Source organism: Lemur catta, chromosome 8 (genome assembly GCF_020740605.2).
Source record: "Lemur catta isolate mLemCat1 chromosome 8, mLemCat1.pri, whole genome shotgun sequence".
NCBI classification, from domain to species: Eukaryota; Metazoa; Chordata; class Mammalia; order Primates; family Lemuridae; genus Lemur; species Lemur catta.
The window spans coordinates 24,234,309-24,256,083 of record NC_059135.1 but is presented as its reverse complement, the minus strand read 5'-3'; the positions used below and the strand labels follow the sequence as shown (position 1 = coordinate 24,256,083).

The 21,775-nt window shown below is 34.5% G+C and overlaps 1 protein-coding gene across 15 annotated transcripts in view; it reads left to right on the top strand.

Moving 5' to 3' along the window:
• MAP2 (microtubule associated protein 2) overlaps window positions 1-21,775 on the top strand; it is a 68,549-nt gene that overhangs the window by 32,372 nt on the left and 14,402 nt on the right. For 3 of the 15 annotated variants that reach the window (XM_045558630.1, XM_045558627.1, XM_045558621.1), the window contains 6 exons: window positions 594-4,325; window positions 4,535-4,741; window positions 4,913-5,047; window positions 7,936-7,997; window positions 12,892-13,039; window positions 14,908-15,248. In XM_045558630.1, coding sequence (XP_045414586.1) covers window positions 594-4,325; window positions 4,535-4,741; window positions 4,913-5,047; window positions 7,936-7,997; window positions 12,892-13,039; window positions 14,908-15,248 — 4,625 coding nt within the window. Of the gene's footprint in view, window positions 1-581; window positions 4,326-4,534; window positions 4,742-4,912; window positions 5,048-7,935; window positions 7,998-11,765; window positions 11,937-12,891; window positions 13,040-14,907; window positions 15,249-21,775 lie in introns of all 15 variants that reach the window. The other 12 variants (XM_045558626.1, XM_045558623.1, XM_045558619.1 and 9 more) reach the window with 8 other exon arrangements.

Sequence of the window (21,775 nt, the reverse complement as noted above, 5' to 3'; positions counted from 1 at the left end):
AAATTGGTCCTGCCATTTTCTTGGTCAAGTTAATTGAAACTATTAACATTATAATATTATGAATTACTTTGCCTTCTGCCCATGGCCTGCCAATTTATTTTTAAATGATAAAACCAATTAAAAAATTCAGTAGAAATCAATCCTTATTTATATTTAGTCCTTGACATATATTCTTTTGTACCCTAATGTTAGCTACTTACTCAGTATTCTTTAATTTATAACCTTTATATTATAAATTTGCTAAATTCATATATGGGAATTTTTTTCCTACTATAATACCCATCACATAATGTTTAGGAGAGACCAAACAAACGAACAAGGACAAAAGAGTATCCAGAAGTGTACTCTTCTTCTAATTCCTGTGCACATTAATTTCCAATCAGAGTTCATTTTAGTAACAGTACATATATATCTCAGTACTGCCATTTTCATATTGATTTTTAAATGGGTAGCATGCTTGCATGTTCCATAGTTTTTCTTTTTACCCTACCATTCATTTATCATTTCAAAATATAATTTTAAGCTTATTGCCTGAAAGCATTTGCCTATTACTTGTTTAAAAATCATCCCGATTACTTCAGATTTATTTACAGCCTCGAAGATGGAGTTCCAAGATCAGCAGGAATTGACTCCCTCGACGGCTGAGCCTTTAGACAAGAAGGAAAAGGAGTCAGAGAAACAAAGTAAGCCTGGTGAAGACCTTAAACATGCTGCCTTAGTATCTCAGCCAGAGACAACTCAAACTTACCCTGATAAAAAGGACATGCAAGGCACAGAAGAAGAAAAAGCCTCTCCCGCTTTGTTTGAGCACACTCTCATTGCCAGCCTGGAAGACATGACACAGAAGACAGAACCAAGCCTAGCAGTGCCTGGCATTGACCTTCCTGCAGAGCCTCTAGCTCCCAAAGAACAAAAGGACTGGTTCATTGAAATGCCAATGGAAGCAAAAAAAGATGAGTGGGGTTTAGTTGCTCCAATATCTCCTGGCCCCCTGACACCCATGAGGGAAAAAGACGTATTTGAGGATATCCCAAAATGGGAAGGCAAACAATTTGATTCTCCCATGCCAAGTCCCTTTCAAGGTGGAACCTTCACTCTTCCTTTAGATGTCATGAAGAGTGAAGTAATTACAGAAACATCACCCTTTGCCCCTGCCTTCTTACAGCCAGATGACAAAAAATCTGTGCAAGAAACCGGTGGCCCAGCTACTGCCAAAGATAGTTCTAAAGCTGAAGAGCCCCATAAAGATAAAACTGACAGAATGGCAGAAGCACCAGCCTCAGAGGCAATCACCTTACCCAAAGATGCTCACATTCCAGCTGTGGAAGAAAGTGTTATGGAGAAAATTTTCGGGGGAGAAATAGGAGCTGTAAGTCAAGAGAGTGTGCAGAAAAAAGATACATTTCCCCCCAGTGGACTGGAACCTACACTTACTGAAAAGGAACCTCAGCTGAAGCTTGAAGAAGAAACAACCATTTCTGACAAAGAAGCTGTGCCAAAAGAGAGTAGACCCCTGAAATTGGCAGATGAAGAAACAGGCATAATTCAGACCTCCACAGAATACACTTTCTCAAAAGAAGAACAGGAAGCCCAAGAGTCTACCACAGATATGTTAAAACAGGACTCATTCCCTGTAAGTTTGGAGCAAGCAGTAACAGATTCAACCATGACCTCTAAGATGTTGGGGGAAATCATGACCGAACCAGCTGCATTAAGTGAAAAGAGTGTAACCCAGGAACTTTTTGAAGAGAAAGTTACTGACAAAGATAATAGGGTTGAAGGAGTTGGGGCTGCAACATCAGCCGAGCTTGACATGCCATTTTATGAAGACAAGTCAGGAATGTCCAAGTACTTTGAAACATCTGCCTTGAAAGAAGAAGTGACCAAAAGCATTCAGCTGGGCAGTGATTACTATGAACTGAGTGACACTAGAGAAAGTGCCCCTGAGTCTATTGATACCGTATCTCCCATGCGTAAAAATGGCGACAATGGATTTCAAGCAGAAGATTCCCAGCCCAGTGCTCCGGCACAAGAAGCAGGGTACAGCACTCTTGCACAGGGTTATCCATCTGATTTACCTGAAGAACCCAGTTCTCCCCAAGAAAGAATGTTCACCATCGATCCAAAAGTGTATGGCGAGAAAAGGGATCTCCACAGTAAGAATAAGGATGATTTGACACTTAGCAGGAGTTTAGGACTTGGTGGTAGATCTGCAATAGAACAAAGAAGTATGTCAATCAATTTGCCCATGTCTTGCCTGGATTCCATTGCCCTTGGATTTAACTTTGGTCGGGGTCATGATCTTTCTCCTCTGGCTTCTGATATTCTAACCAACACTAGTGGAAGTATGGATGAAGGGGATGATTACCTTCCAGCCACCACACCTGCAGTGGAGAAAGGCCCTTGCTTCCCAGTAGAAAGCAAAGAGGAAAAACAGATAGAAAAAGAAAAAGCTACTGGAGAAGAAGTTACTCAAGTGGAGACATCCTGTGAGTCACCTTTCCTAGCCAAAGATTATTACAAAAATGGTACTGTCATGGCCCCTGACCTGCCTGAAATGCTAGATCTGGCAGGCACAAGGTCAAGATTAGCATCCGTGAGTGCAGATGCTGAGGTTTCCAGGAGAAAATCAGTTCCGTCAGAGACTGTGGTCGAGGAGAGTAGTACTGGTTTGCCCCCTGTAACTGATGAAAACCACATCGTTGTAAAGACGGACAGTCAGCTCGAAGACCTGGGCTACTGTGTGTTTAATAAATACACAGTCCCACTCCCATCACCTGTTCAAGACAGTGAAAATTTATCAGGCGAGAGTGGTTCCTTTTATGAAGGCACTGATGATAAAGCTCGAAGAGATTTGGCCACAGACCTTTCATTGATTGAAGTAAAACTGGCAGCTGCTGGAAGAGTCAAAGATGAGTTCAGTGTTGAGAAAGAAGCATCCCCACATATCTCTGATGACAAATCGGGACTGGGTAGGGACTTTGACCAAGAGAGGAAAGTTAATGATAAGCTAGATACTGTACCAGAAAAGACTGAAGAACTTGCTGACTCAAAAGAACATGCCAAGAAAACAGAAGAGGCTGTTGATAAAGTGGAAACATTTGACTTAGGAATAACCTACGAACAAGCTTCAGCCAAAGAACTGACCATATCAAAAGATGCATCATCTGAGAAAGCAGAGAAAGTCCTTAGTTCAGTGCCAGAGGTAGCTGAGGTAGAACCATCCAAAAAAGCTGAACAAGGACTAGATTTTGCTGCCCAAAAAGCTGCCCAGGGTCAAATAGATGTTAAAATTAGTGACTTTGGGCAGATGGCTTCAGGGCTAAACATAGATGCTGGAAAGGAAACAGAGTTTAAACTTGACACTACACAGGACCTGACCCCCTCATCCAAAGTGCCTCAGGAGGCAGATGCATTTATGAGTGTTGAGTCTGGCCACATGAAAGAAGGTGCCAAAGTCAATGAGACAGAAGTCAAAGAGAAGGTGGCCAAGCCCGACTTGGTGCATCAGGAGGCCGTAGACAAAGAGGAGTCCTATGAGTCTAGTGGTGAGCATGAAAGCCTCACCATGGAATCCTTGAAACCTGATGAGGGCAAGAAGGAAACTTCTCCAGAATCATCTCTAATTCAAGATGAAATTGCTATCAAATTGTCAGTGGAAATACCTTGCCCACCTGCTGTTTCAGAGGCTGATTTAGTCACAGATGAGAGAGCTGATGTCCAGATGGAATTTATTCAACTGCCAAAAGATGAAGGCAAGGAAACTCCAGATATATCTATCACCCCCTCTGATGTTACAGAGCCATTGCTTGGAGCAGTTGTGTCTGAACCAACAGAGGCTCAGAGCGAGGAAGAAGAGATAGAAGCCCAAGGAGAATATGATAAGCTACTCTTCCGCTCAGACACCCTTCAGATTACTGACCTGGGTGTCCCAGGCGTCAGGGAGGAATTTGTGGAGACCTGCCCAGGTGAGCACAAAGGAGTGATTGAGTCTGTCGTGACCATCGAGGATGATTTCATCACTGTAGTGCAAACCACAACCGATGAAGGGGAGTCAGGCTCCCACAGTGTGCGTTTTGCAGCCCTAGAGCAGCCTGACATGGAAAGGAGACCATCCCCTCATGACGAAGAAGAGCTCGAAATAGAAGAGGCAGCTGAAGCCCAGGCAGGACCCAAGGATGGCTCCCCAGAGGCTCCTGCTTCCCCTGAGAGAGAAGAGGTTGCCCTCTCAGAATATAAGACAGAAACCTATGACGATTACAAAGATGAGACCACCATTGATGACTCCATCATGGATGCTGACAGCCTCTGGGTGGACACTCAAGGTGTGCATTACTTTTTTTTTTTTTAGTTTTCTACCCCCAAATCAAACCCAATAACCTAATGGGAAAATTTTTTTTTTCACTTTAAACTTTTAAAAATGTCCCTTTATCTCTTTCTTTTGCATTTTTGTTAAATATACGAAGGACTTTGTACATTTGTTACTAATGTTTTTGTTGTTATTGTTGTTGTCATGATTTGCTTTGATCCGCAGATGATGATAGGAGCATCATGACAGAACAGTTAGAAACTATTCCTAAAGAGGAGAAAGCTGAAAAGGAAGCTCGGAGATCATCTCTTGAGAAACATAGAAAAGAAAAGCCTTTTAAAACCGGGAGAGGCAGAATTTCCACTCCTGAAAGAAAAATAGCTAAAAAGGAACCTAGCACAGTCTCCAGAGATGAAGTGAGAAGGAAAAAAGGTTCATTTAACAATCACTTCTTTAAAAATGTTTTTGAAGTAATTCATTATTACTCTTTTATAGAAGAACTGCCTAACAGTGGTAACTAATTATTTATGAAATTTCGTTTGGTTTTGCTCCAAGTGTTTATTTTTTCCTGATGGTATGCTTTTTGTGTTTTCTTATTCATAGCAGTTTATAAGAAAGCTGAACTTGCTAAAAAAACAGAAGTTCAGGCCCACTCTCCCTCCAGGAAATTCATTTTAAAACCTGCTATCAAATATACTAGACCAACTCATCTCTCCTGTGTTAAGCGGAAAACCACAGGTGACTGTTCAATTCTGCAATGTGACTGGCAAACATAGACATGTATTTTTTTTTTATCTCATTACTGTAGCAGCTTCTCATTTTGTTTTTCTTCCAAGAATCTTAGCAGTCATGAACAATTTTACTATTAAGTGTCTTGTATCATTATTCTTTCTTTTTTTCCCCTCCTTGCAGAAGAGGTCATGACCATCTGTTTCTTTGTCATGCTCAGACATAACAGTGCGTGATTGTATCTTGGCATTGTGCTCTAGTGTCACGTTCTGGGGATTCCTATTTTCATTGTGTGTGTTTGGTTAGACGATGGCGATGACTTTAACCGTGGTATGCATTCTCATTATTTTGCTTATTTATCTCTCTCATGCTTAAACCCATACATATTTGTTCTATTTTCTACTTTGTTACTGCCAAATCTGTTACTGATGTTGATGAATTTAATAAAAATCACCAAGAATGCTAGTGATTTAGACATTGAAAATGAGAAGCAAACCTGGGGTGACATTGTGGTTTGCAAAATTACTTTGCCTTTGTTGAACCAAAAAAAAAAAGGAAAATAAGCTTGTCTGGTAATCCCATCAGACTTTTTCCTCATATCCAAAATTAGAAAGGTTTTCAATCTACTGAACTATGTCTTTTAGCTGATGGTCTGTCATCAAGATTTTCTTAAATATGCTGGATCTAAACGCTAAATTTTCTGATAAAATTCAGTATTCAAAATTCTAAGATAAAATTCCTTCCTCCTTAAAAGGAACTTAAGTTAGAATAAATTTAGGTTTATTTCTATTTTGTTAACTAGTTAATTTTCTGTCTTCTTCAACTACATATTTTTACTAAGTTTAAAAAGGTGGTAGATCAAGGGAATAAAGTGTATTAGAAAGCATCATAGAAAACCATGCAAATGTCTATAATGCAAACTTTATTTCTAAATTTCAGATTTCAATACAAAGTATTTATGTGTACTAAGATAATCTTAATTTACAATATATTTTATTTTAGTGTTTTTTAAGTGGCACACTTGTAGTCTACCAAATGTAAGGTTGCTAAATCAGAAAGGAATATTTTTCTTTCCGTTGTATGTCATAAATGTCTCTATATAAATTTGGATGATTTTAAAGGTTAAGAGCAGCCTTAGTCTTTGTGACAAAAAGAAAATCAATGTAATTAATGGTTTTATGATAGTCACTAAAAATTCCAAGTATTTTGTATTTGTGTTCTTCATCTAGGAATCATGTCATATGCTTTCCTTCAAAAACAAGTATCTGAGGCAGGATTTGAAAATGGAAGGCTTATATATACACAAACCTTGATAGAGGTTCACGATAAGGAATGCCTCTAAGTTAGGAGTTAGGAATCAACACAACATCTCTAAATCTTGTATCTTAGTTCATTTCCTCAGGTTTTTAGCCTCATTAAACTTGGACTTTTTCTTCTAGTTAGACAAATGCGTGGGCAAGCAGAATCTCTTGGGGTGGTGTAAAAATCCCATAACCTACCTGAAAGGATGAAAAATGTCATCAGGATTGTGGCATTTTAGAGAAAATGTGAAATGGCTTAGTAAAATGTGTACATGTCATTGGTTTTTAATTTACAACACTGAAGTAAATTGCCTTTTTTATTTATTTTTTAAAGGAAATTTAAGATCTTTGGACTAATTAAGATCTTCCTTATTCTAGTCAAATATTAAGGTACTCTAAGAGAAAACATATATCAAACATAGATGACATTGGTTTGAAGCAAGCTATTTATGTCACAAAAATTTGAGGTACAATGTAGAGGCAATAGGAAGGCATCGTTTGCACTGCTTCTTTTAAAAAAATCGGTTCTAGAATCTGTGAATAATCTTACTAGCTAGCCCTACATAACATAAAGCATATTGTAGATGGTTATTATTTTTGTGTTAGAACTGCACATGGCATAAGAAACCTTTTTGAACTCATTCAAAGGACTTATAAGGATATGTATTTTTTCTGAGGGTTTCTATTTTATGAAAGAAAATTAAGGAGAAAGTAAACCCATAAGCTTGAATATCTTATTTTCTAAGCACAATTTTCAAATATGGATGGTTTTTCAAAACAGAATTGTTTTAAATCATGAGAGATATTTAAGTCAAGTCAGGTAAGCATGAACGAAAAATATGGTAAAGATAATGGAATTCAAAATTGAAACCAGAAGTATAAAATAGCAGCAAGAAAAACAACAGTAACAGATGTGGTAATAATCTCATACAGGAAGTGCACGTGTAGAACATGTTATATATTTACTGAACTTAAAAATTTCTCTCGTATTTTCTGTCCTAGACAAGCTATTTTTCTTCCCTTCTCACGTGGTGCATTTTCACATCAAACAAGCGTGTCATTTATATTGTGAAAGGAAGGAGAATAGAGGGAAAGGGGGTTGGCTGATCATGACAGTTTGGAATGTAAAATGCAGAAATATCTGCAGGTATTTCAGTGGCTTCCAGAACAAGAAGAGGGTTTAGAAATCTCTCTGACCAAGCACTCTTCTATAGCATGCCAACCCTAGACACCAATCAGCTCTCTTTTCCTTAAATTCTGCAGCATTCACATTGCTGTTCTTATAACTTGTGTTCTAAATGATCTTTGCTCATATACTAGTGATTCAAAGGTATGCTGGTAACCGATAGAAAATTATTTGGTGTGCTTACCTGTTCTTTAGTAGACACTGGATTATACTAATTAGCACACACTATAGTTGGAGCCACATGCTATGTTATTGTTATTCAGATTTCTTTAGTTACTGAATTTGAGTCTCAAAATAAGCAAAATTTTGCTTTGCATTAGTCTATTGACACAAAAGAATATTCAAAGGGTATTGAAAAATGCATTTTTAGCCACTAAGTTTGGGGTTGTTTGTTTGTGTCTTTTCAACAGCAGCAGGTGGGGAATCACCTCTGGCTCCCAGTATATTTAAACAGGCAAAGGACAAAGTCTCCGTGAGTAAAATAAGTTTTTCCTTGTTCTTCATTTGAAGTTCCTTTGGTATTAGTTGCAACATCTTAATAACTTTTGATATTATTTATATATTTACTCTTAAAAGTCATTTTAAATCATTCACTCACCCAGAATGATTCTCAGGGGTGTCCAGGCATGGGTTTTCGTCTTCTGGAAGGACATGGGACGATAGTCAGTGAGGACCCAGCTGGGCTGCCTCTTGATTAGTAAGATAAAAACATATAAAGCAGCAGCACAATGATCTCGCGAAAATGGGAAAGCCTAATTTATTTACTTTTCATAGAATCAAATTAAACCATTTAATCAACATTAACTATATTTTATAATACATTTTCATTGTTTTTGTTACAAAATAAAAATATGATCAAATGAAGCAATGTAGACAAGCAAAAAGAAGTAAAAAATCATTTATAGTCCCGTTATATAAAGGTAACTACAGTTCTCATTTTGATATAAAATCTTAATTTTTTCCTACACATTTATAGGTTTAATAACATAATTGAAAACACTGTGTATTGATTTTTTAATTAAATAGTAAACATATTTCCACGTCATTAAACATTCCTGTAATCAGTTTAATGACTACACAATATTGTATTCTATTTATTTATAATGATATACTTAATCAGTTTCCCATTATTTGATATTCATATTATTTTTTACTGTTGTTATTTTAATAATATCATTGTAGAGATCTTTTTGGCTAAGCTTCCCGTAGGATAACTTCCTACTAGTGAAATTATTGTTTCAAAAAGAATGTTTATATTCAAAGTTTTTGCTACATATTGCCAAATTGCCCTCTAGAAAGGTTCTGCCCACTTATACATTCTGCAGCTGTATATCAGAGCATCCATATTCACTATAATTACTATATTTTTGTATATTGTTCTATATTTGCCAAATTAGGGCAATGAAATATATTATTATTTTAATTTGGTTGTATTAATGGTGTTTAACTTCTTCATATGTTTACAAACTTTTTCTATTTCTTCTTTTGTGAGTTTTATTTTTATATTATTAACCATATTTTAAAGACCAAAGCCAACAGGAGATATTTTTACCCCTTTATGATTGAAAGAAAAAAACTAAATGACTACTAATAAAAAAAAAAATCTCAAAATTCCAACAGATAATTTGAATGATGTTGATTACCAGCTTATCACAATGTTCTGGGTCTCAGCAATCATACATAATATATAAATCACAATTTTTAGTTTAGCTTTCTCAAAATGGATAAAATTTTAGACTTCTGCCTTTATTTATTGTGAAAAATAGTGATTCATTTCCAATGACAGCCAAACCTTTGATATCATCTTGAACCTGAGGGTTTTTGTATTGATAAAGGAAGATAATTGATTTTTATGTAAGTGTCTTCAGACATATTCCTGAACATATGGCAAGCAATAGGATTTATTGCTTTGGTAAATATTAATATTAGGCTTTATTTTAAGCACAATGTGATTTCAAGATCTGTATCTCTTTACCTCTGTTTCTGATGGAGAACTAGTGAGTTGTGGTGGTTAAAACCAGGGTTATGCAACAGAACATGTCCAAATCTTGAACATCTGTTAGCTACATGACCTTTTTCTTCCTGTGTTTCAAATTTCTAAAGATAAAGGAGAGGGGAAATTCCTATATAGTAAGTGAGTTGTGAAAATTAAATCTAGTAATTTTATAGAACAGTACACAGTATAATGCCTAGAACATAGCATTCATCCAGAGAATAGTAATATTGTTAGTTACTATTTTAATTGAGTGGTAGAAGTTTTTAAGCACAGATATAGAAAATAAGTCTGAACTTTCCCTCTTTTGGAAAAGAATTTTTAAGTGGACATTATTTGGAAAACCTTTAGGAAATTTTTAAGTCCCCTGGTGTTCAAGTAACTCAACAGAATGGGCATTTAATGCTTACACTTGGGACAGAAACCTGTGCGTCACCTGACACAAAACTAACTTTTTTTCCTTTTAAATGTCCATGCCATCGTTCTGAAGAAGAGAAATTAGTCCATCACTCTTTCCAAATATTTTTCGTATATTACCCTCTTTTTTCCTTCCTAATACCTCATCCTTATCCTGTAAGTTTCCTTAAACCCCAAGATTAACTCTCATTTGACTTATTTCTGATACATACATCAGAACAGTTCTCTGAATAGTCAATTGCTCTTTATTATGAACCTGACCTACACATACTCCTGCATTTCATTTGGGTTTCTGTTGTTGTTTGTTTGTTTAGCATTAATAGTTGTCTCTCTTAATGTAGAGTCAATCCAATCACTTCATTTTTGTTTCTATGTCACATTTTTGAAATTCACTCTTTTGTGAGTAGGATCAATTATAAAAGAATGACTTATGCCAACCCAATTACATTTCCACTCAAGGTACTGGGTCTGTCAAACAAATTATAAATGCTTATGTCTCTGTTGTGGCTATGAAGGTTAAAACTTGAGATAAAAATCTCAGTTTTATCTGCTCTTTTTGTAACAGCTAAGTCAAATTAATTATTTGAGGATAATAATCTTTTTGGCTCTGTCATACTTGTCTGTATCTTTAACAGTCTCCCATGAGACGTGGCATGCCAGCATAGCTTTCTCCAAAAGCCATACGTCCAACCCAATTATACTTGCAAACAGTCTCCCTAGGGGTTATTAACACCTATAAATTAAATCTTGTGATTTTTATGGGAAATCTCTTCCGTGCTGACTTTCCTTTTTAGGATTTATAACACATCATACAGACTATAGTCTGTGCACAAAAATGTTATTAATTCTACAGTATAACTTGGTCCCCAATATGTGTTTTACTCATAAAATGAACTCATTCTGTATAAACTCTGCAACTTTTCTGATGAAATCAATTGTAGATTATCTGAAAATAAATTTTCTTAATCTTTAAAAAAAGTTTTCCATTATTAGGCTTCAAATATTCCTTGTTCTAAAGTTCTTGAAACATGATCAAGATGTTGATTATATGTACACCTCAAAGGCTATGTTTATTAGAGGAACAATTCCAGCACACTGGATGTAGAAAGATATTTTCCAAATGTGGTATCTTTGTATGGCTTATATTATAGATTAATGAGACCATATACATAGAATCCATAAAGAATCTTGTATCGATAATCTTATTAAATGAAAGAACTATATATAAAATCATCTATAAAATCCAAAATTTAGACACTTAGCATAATCTTTTAAATCAGCAAAAGAGTTTTGATAATTGCTATTTGTAATATTCTTTCTATCTTAAGACTTATTTTATTTAAAAAGAGAGAAAGACTTGCTTTGGTCTCAGAATTTCACAAAGCCAATTCCTCCACATCTAAACAATATTATTCTTTTTTATCCTTCCACCCATCCATTCATTCACTCATCATTTATTCAAAACTTATTCATTGTATCTTTACTATGTACCAGACATAAATAGGCAAAACATTTGGAAGTAAAGAAGAGCAAATAACGTGGATATCTGTTCTAGACCTGATTAATATAAAGTCAAACGGCTTAGCAGTATTTTTGTTTTTGTGTATAGCAGACATTTTTATGTGAGTATTGTTTAGTTCCAGCTCAAAATATTGTTAAATGAAAATCTGTTGTTCTCACCTATGTATACATCTCTATCATTGGTTATAACCATTATCATGTGTTCTTAGGAACGACATTTAATTTCTTATATGTTTATACTTCTTAATTTTCTTTTTACTTCATAGTTTGGTTTATTTTGTGCTTTTGTTTGTTTTCTTTCATGGCTAGAATTCTACTTTGTCAAAGATTCCTGCTTTGCAGGGTAGCACAAAGTCCCCAAGATACAGCTCAGCCTGCCCTAGCACGACTAAAAGGGCTACATTTTCTGACAGTTTTTTAGTACAGCTCACTTCAGCAGGCTCCACAGACCGTTTGCCACACTCAGAATCAGGGAACAAGGTAAGGCAGCAGGTCGATACTAGGTGCAGAAAGGAATATAATTTATATAATGTGGGAAAAGGTTATAGGACACAATTCAGGAAATGTATGAAAGCAAGGACTTTAAATTCTAACTTGTTTGACATATAAAAAATAGACCCTTTTATAAACAAATACAAATGGAAAATTTTGATAAACAGTCTACCTAGTTTTAAAAAATGAAAATGTCTTTTTCTAGATATACTATCCATTATTAATTTATTATTTGACTATCTTGTAAAATATCAAAAACTAACAAAACAAAATATATTTTATTACATAGGATATATATAATAGTGTACGGTATAATAGCAAATTATATTGTGTATAATGTAAGAGCAATTTAGACTCAACATCATGATTTAAACCTACCTCTGCTACCTACCAACTCAGTGACCTTGAAAAAAACTACGTAAGTTCATTAAACCTGTTCCTTCAGCTTTAAAAATGTGCATAATATTTTGTGGTGAGAATGAAATCATAAATGGAAGTAAAGTGCATAGAGTTCTTATCATATAAGTGCACAATATATGGAAGTGATCATTGTTAGAAATATGCATGCAATGAGCTATTGTCAGTCTTTTCTGATCAATAAATTATCATGCTAGTAAAGATTTTTAGTCAAATTAGTAATTTGCTGGAGATTGTGCTTGAGTAAATTCATTTTACCCATATTATCATTTAGAACTTGAACTTCACAATTAATTATCAGGACTAACTCCAACATAACATATTGATATAAAACCTTTAGGCAAATATGAACTCGTTCTAAGTCATAAAGTAGAAATGCTTGTAAGTGTATGAAATTCAGTACTGTGTATTAAAAGAAATTCATCTATCACCACAGAAGGAAAAATAGCTAGAGCAATGTAATCATTTCATATAATTAAAATAAAGATTCACAAGAATTCAAAGTTCTTTTGTTTTCCCCAATCAGGATGGAGTAACCAAGAGCCCAGAAAAGCGCTCTTCTCTCCCGAGACCGTCCTCCATTCTTCCTCCTCGCCGAGGTGTATCAGGAGACAGAGATGAGAATTCCTTCTCTCTCAATAGTTCCATCTCCTCTTCAGCACGAAGGACCACCCGTAGGTCTATTTTGGTTTGATTTTCTTTTTAATCGTTTTTTTAAAAATCCTTTAAGTGCAACAAAGCTTATTATGTATTTGTATTTTAATTTTTAAAATAAAGTATGCATGAGGAACAGATTATATTTGTACTAAGCATCAGAAAACCCAGGCTATAGACGGTTCCAGAATACCTATTTGAATCAAAACAATTTATAGAGGAAATGGGAACATATCACCCTATTATCTACTAAGATTGAGATAAAGTTATTTTTCTAAGACTATATTTCCTCTCTTGCTTCAAATTTAGAGCAAAAGGACACAGGGCACCTTTATTTGATACATGAAAACTGTTCACTGAAAGAGGTAAAATTGTTTTGTTTCTCCAGGAGATTGAACCTAAGCTAATGGGTAGATTACAATGTCTGTAGTCACAATTGTCTAAGATGCTCTCTTGAGCTCACTTGTAAATAGTTAAGCAGAGACTAAATGTCCCCTTCTCAGAAAGAATTTCGTGCACTGACGAGCGATTGCATTAGGTGACCTCTAAGATGCCTTTCACTTTAATGATTTTAAAATCAAGTTATAGGTTTATCCTCTACATAATTTCAGAAGATTCATTGATTTTACAAAGTATACATATTCAACAGTAAAAAATAAAAATTATGCCTTTCCCATAAAATATAAGTTGTAAATGAAATGTGAGTGCTTTAAAAAAAAAGTCAATTCTCAGAAGTTAAATGTTGTATCTGGCTTAGAATTAAGCAGCATCTGGGTAAATAAGCCTCAATATTCTCATTTCTTAATTAGGATTAATAAGAACTGCCCTTAACTGCTGTATTGTGCATGTTTGTTTATCAATTGTTTGGTATTTACAAAAGTGCTTTGAAATCTATGTGTTGTATTCTTATTTATATAATTCTTTCAGAAAAGCATTTGAGATGGCATTCAAAACACATTCAAAAAGATAATACAAGAGAAACATAGTATAGGAAAATAGGGGGTGAAATAAGCAAATGAGGCTGAGCTTAACTTGAGGCAAAAAAATACATCTCAGAAGATCCTGAATAATTAATAGTGCAGGATTATGAATCGAACTTCAAACTGCCAAACCAGTGATGAAAACAGAGGAAAAAACACAATCAGGTACAAAGTTCTCTAGGAATATATTGTTAGGACATCCCAATATTCTACAGAAAGAAATAGATGAGGTTTTTTTGTTGTTGTTGTTATTGTTTTAGTTTAAAGCGCTGAGATAAATTTCCTTACAAAAGGAATACATGATATTGTAGAATAATGTCTGATGGCTTTCGATAAACACATCTGCAACTCACGCTGTTCCTTAATATAAGCTAAGGGAGTAATATTGAAACATGATTCAATAAATAACTTTCTACACAGACCAAAACCATGTGATCTAAATAATGGTTCTATATTGTGTGTTCACCTAGACCTCAGAATGAATTTACTGCATAGAAGAATGAATGATCCACATATCATTCAAGGAATCTTCATTAAATATGGGTCCACCTACAATATTAAGTGCAGATGCTTTTTCCAACTAGAGGCAGATCCCTATGCCTTAATGACGGCACAAGTAGACAATGGTTTTGGACACATCCATAATAAGAATTAAAGAGAATAAATCAGGAAAAATCAGGTTTTATGTTTGTGTTGATGGCAATGCATGTTCAAAAGAATGTCTCCAGGTTATAAACCTAAACAAAGGGGGCTCTCACCTTTTTGAGCATTACTGTGATAATTTGTACATATTTCTAAATGCTTTAGAAAGTAAGCATAATATGAGTTCTAACAATCTAGGGAAGAGGCATGTTTTCAGGGAACTTTCTGATGCTGTGGTTTGGTTTTAACCATGTTTGTTAATACAGGGTCAGAGCCAATTCGCAGAGCAGGAAAAAGTGGCACCTCAACGCCCACTACTCCTGGATCAACTGCCATCACTCCTGGCACCCCACCAAGTTATTCCTCACGCACACCAGGCACTCCTGGAACCCCGAGCTATCCCAGGACCCCTCACACACCAGGAACCCCCAAATCTGCCATCCTGGTGCCCAGTGAGAAGAAAGTCGCCATCATACGTACTCCTCCAAAATCTCCCGCTACTCCCAAGCAGCTTCGGCTTATTAACCAACCGCTGCCAGACCTGAAGAATGTCAAATCCAAAATCGGATCGACAGACAACATCAAATACCAGCCTAAGGGGGGGCAGGTAAGAATCACACGAACACATATTTGCTGCCAGAAATGAAGTCTCATTAATTATTATGTTGCCTTCCTCATATTGTAGACTAACAGTTCTTAAAAGGGAGGTAGAGGTGTTAAAGAGTTACTGGTTTCAATTTAATGCTAAGAATTTGGACCTTATTTAAAGCTAGCCTATAAAATATAATGAAAATAATATGATATGTCCATTCCTTCTGGTTACTATCGGAAAAAAATTTGATTTGACCATATAGGAGAAACTTTTAGTTGATTAACAGCTGTTTTCTGAATGTATCTCTATTGCTTTGTGGATTTTAACTTAAGAGACTAAAGTTACATTTCTGATATAAATTTGAGTTTTCTATTTTAGATTCTGACCATTAGATCATTTGGCTGTCTTTTAGTGATTCCAATTTTATCTCCTTCCCAAGGATTTCCTATGACGTTTTCTACCATTTCCTCATGTTCACTCCAAAATATGAGGATGATTCATCAAGTTTCTCCTTTGGCTACTATTGAACAAACATTGTAAAGGGCGGGTATTCATGTCGGTAATAGACAGCTCTGTCAGATTCTGATGGATAGCATTGTAGCCTTTAAACTTATACTTAAGATTAATTGTACTGAATAGAGTTATTAGTAAAGCTCACTTACTACCTTTTTTTTGTTTCAATAGATGTAGGGGTACACGTGGTTTTGGTTACATGATGATTTATATAGTGGTGAAGTCTGGGCTTTTAGTGTATTCATCACCTGAATTGACTTATTAACTTTTAACTTCAACTCCGGAGCAAACATTCATATCTTTTCCAAGCAGGGGTCCCTGAGTTCTGTCTTGACATGAACCTTGCTTATGCACTATATGTTTGGACAAAGCAATTAGCCTGGAAGGAAATTATACAAATATTATTTAGTATTTCCCTTATAAGATTGATCTACATACACAATAGTTCAACTTTTGTGATTGAAGAGATAAAAGAATACATCTATTCTTAAAAGAAGGGATGAAAGCAATAACTTTATACATGAACAAACTTGTAATGCCCTTTCAATATTCCACAAAAGCCTTTTCTTTTTTAACTCAGTATTTTTTCTGCCATCCTTTTTCTTTTCTTATATTTTCTGCCACTGATTTCTGGTGTCCCTCCTTTATGCCAAAGAAAATCTATTTTCAGGCAGGTTTAGAAGAAAGATCTTGCCAAAATGTAAAGCTATGAAGCACTCCTACTCACCATTGAAACAAAAATCCAATGTTGCTCCTTCCTTTGGCAACAAACTTCTTTGCTGCCTCAAGATTCTGTTCAAGAAATCCCAAGGAGTTGAAAAAACTAACCAATAGGGCAGGAGGGGAGAAATCAATATGTCCTTTTTAGAACAACTATGACCTCCTATAATAATATAGTCTTAGAAAGATGCTTTTTATAGAAAAATGTTATGAAAAATGTGAGCTATGAGAAACTTTTTCTCAGATAAAACCCACTTCATGAAAGAAACTTTGTTAAACAAAAACAGAAAATCAAAATTCTACCAAATTTAAGCTTCAAACTAAATTCCAAAAGACTCGAACTATTCTTGTATTCATCAGAGTTTTGCACATCCAAGAGAGGAAATATTTGGGGCCTTTTGGAAATATCCAAATATTGCATTATTTTTATATTTATACATAAATAATTTAAAAGAGTAATTTGAGTAAAATCGATTTAGTACCAATTGGAAACTTCTTCATTTTAGCCTGTGATGAGATAGCCCTTAAAATAGAGTAACTATGATATATATTTAAAAATCAATTCTCTTTTTATAAATATCCCCATGTCCTAATATTCTCCTGAACTAAATGTGGGCTTTACTTGCTTATTTTATAGAAAATATTGATACTTAAAAGAATCTATTTCTTATTAGAATCAAAAAGAAATATAAACCATCTCCAAGGTGGTATTTTATTAAAACTAAAAAGAAAATATAATAAAAAGGGAAAAGTTATTATTATAATTTGACATATAAATTTAACAATATGTGATTTTGTTCAAAAGACTCCTTAAGGTAGAGAAGCAAAAAGAGTGGTGTTAGCCTCAGCTTTGCAGGAATCTCTAAGATTAAATCATCCATAAATATGAAAATATCTATTTCCTTTTACTATTTCTTTATCATATCTAGTTGTGAGTATTTTTATGCCTGATTTTAATTGACTTCTACTACATTTGGTAATTCATAAAATTGGTATAAAAGTGTCTTATTCTGTTGAGCTGAACTCAAACGTCTCTAGAGATTTTGATAGTTAAGGGCTAGTAAAGACATATGACACAAAAATTACAGAAAGAACAAAAATAGCCTCAAAATCACAGTATCATTTGAAAAAAATCTCTTTTTTCATCAGGCAAGTGTTAACTTGTTGTGAAATTATTCTGTCTCAGCATCAGATGACTTGGAAAAAGTCCATAACAGTGGAGTTATGAAGTAACTTTTTTGCAGAAGCAGGAGATATTTCCTCACCAAAATAAGAAACAGATGGAAGATATTTGCCTTCTATTTTGTGATAGATGGTATAAATACATTTAAATTTGAGGGTAAAATGAATTAGAAAATTGATATGCATTGCAATTGAACTGTCTTTGTAAGAAAAATATATCACTCGACACTTCAGCACTATCCCCTTAAAAGCCTCTTCACAGCATATGATCACAGATACAGGGAGTGAGGGGAGGTTTTGACTGTATCAAGTTCCCACTTTACAGAATGACTGGAAAAAAGTTTTGAGTTAGGGCTTCTTAGAAATATGAAGATGATATGTTAAAGTGCTTTATTATCTGATTGAATATCTATAAATGCACACTGTTGAAAAAACTGAAGCAACTAACATGTTGTTCCCAATTATAAATTGATTACCTAGGACATTTGAATGGATAGTGGCCAACCTAGGATCATTGAAAAGGACAGGATAGCTTCAGGGGCCAGGTTTTGTAGTAGTGATATGTGGTCTGTATGTATTGAGAGAAAAGTTCATACAATTCTTATCAGGGAAGATAGGAGTAGATTTGAAGATGTACCTTTAATTCGGTTCCTCTGCACGGGCTCTGTGGTGGTAAAACTTGAAGTGGTTAGGTTGTATGTAAATGATTTAATTCTGAAATCTTCATTATTGTTTTAAAATTTATGTAATCACTAAAAATTAAGAGTGGAAACACTTGTGTTTTGGGGCCTAAATAACTCCCCAAGTTGGGGAACTTTATTATTTGCTCCCATATTTGAACATTTATTGCCCTTCTGTATGTATCGATTTTGTGTTTATAGCCATTATCTCTTCTGTTAAAGTCCAATTTTCTGTTGGCAGAGAGGCTCAGCTCAGTGGTTCAGGTCAGCGAGACAAATCAATGTCTAATGGAATAGATACACTAGTTGAAGATATGAGAAGCTTTACAGAAAGCAATGAAGTTAATCTTTCCAACTAAAACACAAATTCATTCTACTGGAAAGAACATATGCAATCCTGAATTCACTACAGATAATGAGCTTGGTTCATTTAACTCAAGGCATAGGTAAAATTGTCTTATTAAGCGTATTAATTTGAAACTACCCTGTGTAGTTAGCTCCCCAATCTACATTAAATTTAAATTTTAGATTAAATAATGTTAGAATAATGTTAAGAACATGGCTAGGCTGCTTGAATTAAGAAGAGATAGGAAAATAAATAATTTCTCTAAACATATAGCATAAAAAAATTTAAGCAACAACTCATTAAATGGCGCTTTTAACCTTTTCTACCTATGAATCAAGATTTTTTATAGGTACTTTGATTTACATGTAATATTCCTACATGTTTTGACAGATTTCTCATTTTTTTCTCCATTGGCCTTATGAAGATCAGTTTAAAAAGCACAAGTTATACTCTGGTTTCTCTTCAGATTGCATAAATCTTTCACCTTTTAAAAAGCACAAGGTATTACATATGCCCTGGTAATAGTTGAAAGTTACTGATGAAACAGTTTCACAGAGGTTGTTTTCATATACTACCTATTGGATAGAGTGCTTAGTTAGATCCTGATCTCTGCAAGGCCGTGTCTGTGGACTTGATTGATTACCTTGCAAATTATGTCCTTTTGCTTCATTCGTGACTATAGTCAGCCATTTTCAGGTCAGCCAGGCTAAAGATGGTGGCATCTTCAACCAAATCATTCCTGTTTAAAGAAAGAGCAGTATTTATCTTTAATATAAAGAACCTTGTAGAATTTGTCACTGTATCACTTTCCCAGTCAATGTTGCCCTAGCATCTTTTTTAAAAAGTTTATTTAGACAAATCCATTAGATTAGAAGCATATCATCACATTCTAGAAATAAAGCAATCTAGTTTCTATCTCTCAGTTCTATATGGATCCATTGAATTAAAGGATATTGGAAGTCAGAAATATTGATCTCCTTCCATTCCAACCCTCACATTTTCACAGAATAGTAAACAGATGTTTTCACATTACCCACATCTTCCATATGGAACTTTTAATGTCATCCTTTAATGGCTGAGCTCTAAAGTCAGAGTCTGGAATTTGTATTTAATTGAATGAATGTAGTGCATGATATTCATGGAGAGATGCATTCTTTCCAGTGACATTGTTGAATGATTGTGAATGCCTTATTCCATAAAAATTATTACCCAAAGAAACTTCCTATGTTTACACCACAATGAATTTTGGTCAAAAGAATATTGGACCAGGGTTTAAGACCTGAGTTTTTGGTCCAGCTCTTCTATTAAAGTATTGTGTGACCTTAAGTACTTATCTTTCTGGTCCTCAGGCTTCTTATTTGTATAATAGAAGCAAGAAAATAATAGTTGTTCTTGTATATATCACTGTTTCATTTAAATTGTTTAAAGCTCTTAAATGCATGATTCTACATACAGTATGATTGTGTTTTTGCATTATAGGTCATCAAAAACTTTCATTTAGGTATTTTAATAGAATTCCTGTGTTTGTGCCACAAAGGGCAAGCTGAAGTTGAGTAAAAGAGCAATGTCTCTGAAATAGAAGAGGAATGTAATTAGGGAAGATGGAGCAATGGTGAGGGAGGAAGTATGGAATCAAATTAGTGAAATGTAGAGTGGAGTCTTTTTTATATTTATTATAAAGTTTTAGGCATTATCTTCAGAACATTTTTAGACCTTTTGCATGCTAATTGAATGGTTTACTTTCAATTTTATACTTAAATATTAATTCTGGAGACTACTAGTAAATTATAATGAAACAGGATTTTCCCCCGTTATATGAAATTCTGATGGTTACTACTGTAAAGGTCCATATGCTATTAACATATAGGAATATTTGTAAAATATAAAACTAAGAGAGAAAGATTGAATGAGATTTTCTTCTCATTCACATATTTATTTTTTCATTAAGCATTTACTAAGACTGCTGGGTACTAAATGACAAAGGAGGAATGGAAGATAATGAGGCATGGTCTCTACAATCTAGGCAGAAAGGAGGCTTTTAGTTTTGTTTTGTTTTGTTTCTTGTCTTCCCCTAGTGTGTTGCCCTCATTTAATTTTAAGTTCTTTTCAAGCCATTTCTTACTATCACCTTAGGGCTACAATAATTGCTAAATTAAAATGCTGTCAGTCAACCCAGTATGAAGAAAAACTATTCAATGAAATGCATTACATTATATTGACAAGGTTTTTGTTTGTTTTGTTTTGTTTTTTGGTATCGAAGTCATCATTATCTTAAAATGAAAGCTCCTTAAGATCAGGGACCCTGCCTTTATGCAACAGAATTTTATAGCTACAATTCAAGTGTCTGTTGTAGGGTAATGAAATGTTTTAGAGCTAGGTTTAGTAAATATTAATTATTAAAAACTATGGGAAAATATTACTTTGAGTTTGTAAAGTTGAGATCTGTCAAGCCCCCTTTTTTGTAAGCTGTTCATTCACAAGCCAAGTAAGGACATGGGAACAAACTTTGAATCTCAGGTTGATTTCAGATCATTCAGCAGACTGTTTGAAGTTACTGTCTTCAATGATTTGGTCCACTGTTCCTTAGAATTTCCTAAAAATTAAAGAAAAAAATTTAATGTCAAGAAATTATAGTTTATGAATTTGAAAAAACTTATTATCTGTTCATTTTCGTGAATCACAATGACTGTTGTGCTCAGCTGTTTCTCCCAGCTCCCATTGGGAGACCATTTAAAAATCTTTAACAATAGGTCTGATGACTAAACTCATTAATGTCTACTACACTAAAAGTTCTTTCCAAATTCTTCAGTATTATCTGCTCACCCCTAAATTTTTCAGTGTGATTCTACTTTCTATGCTGTGTGGCACAGCCTGCATAGGAAAATTGCTCCCTCCAACTTAACCTTTTTGGGGAGAGTTTTGTGGAATTGTGCATTTTAACATAAACAGTTATTTCTATTTAAATGTATATTTAAATATATTTGTTGTTTATATTTGATATAAAGGATTTTAAAGAAACTATTGTTCAGAGTATGCAAGGTTGATTAAAATTCTGAATGGACTATAATGTTTGCATACTTGAACGTATTTTACCCCGAGTG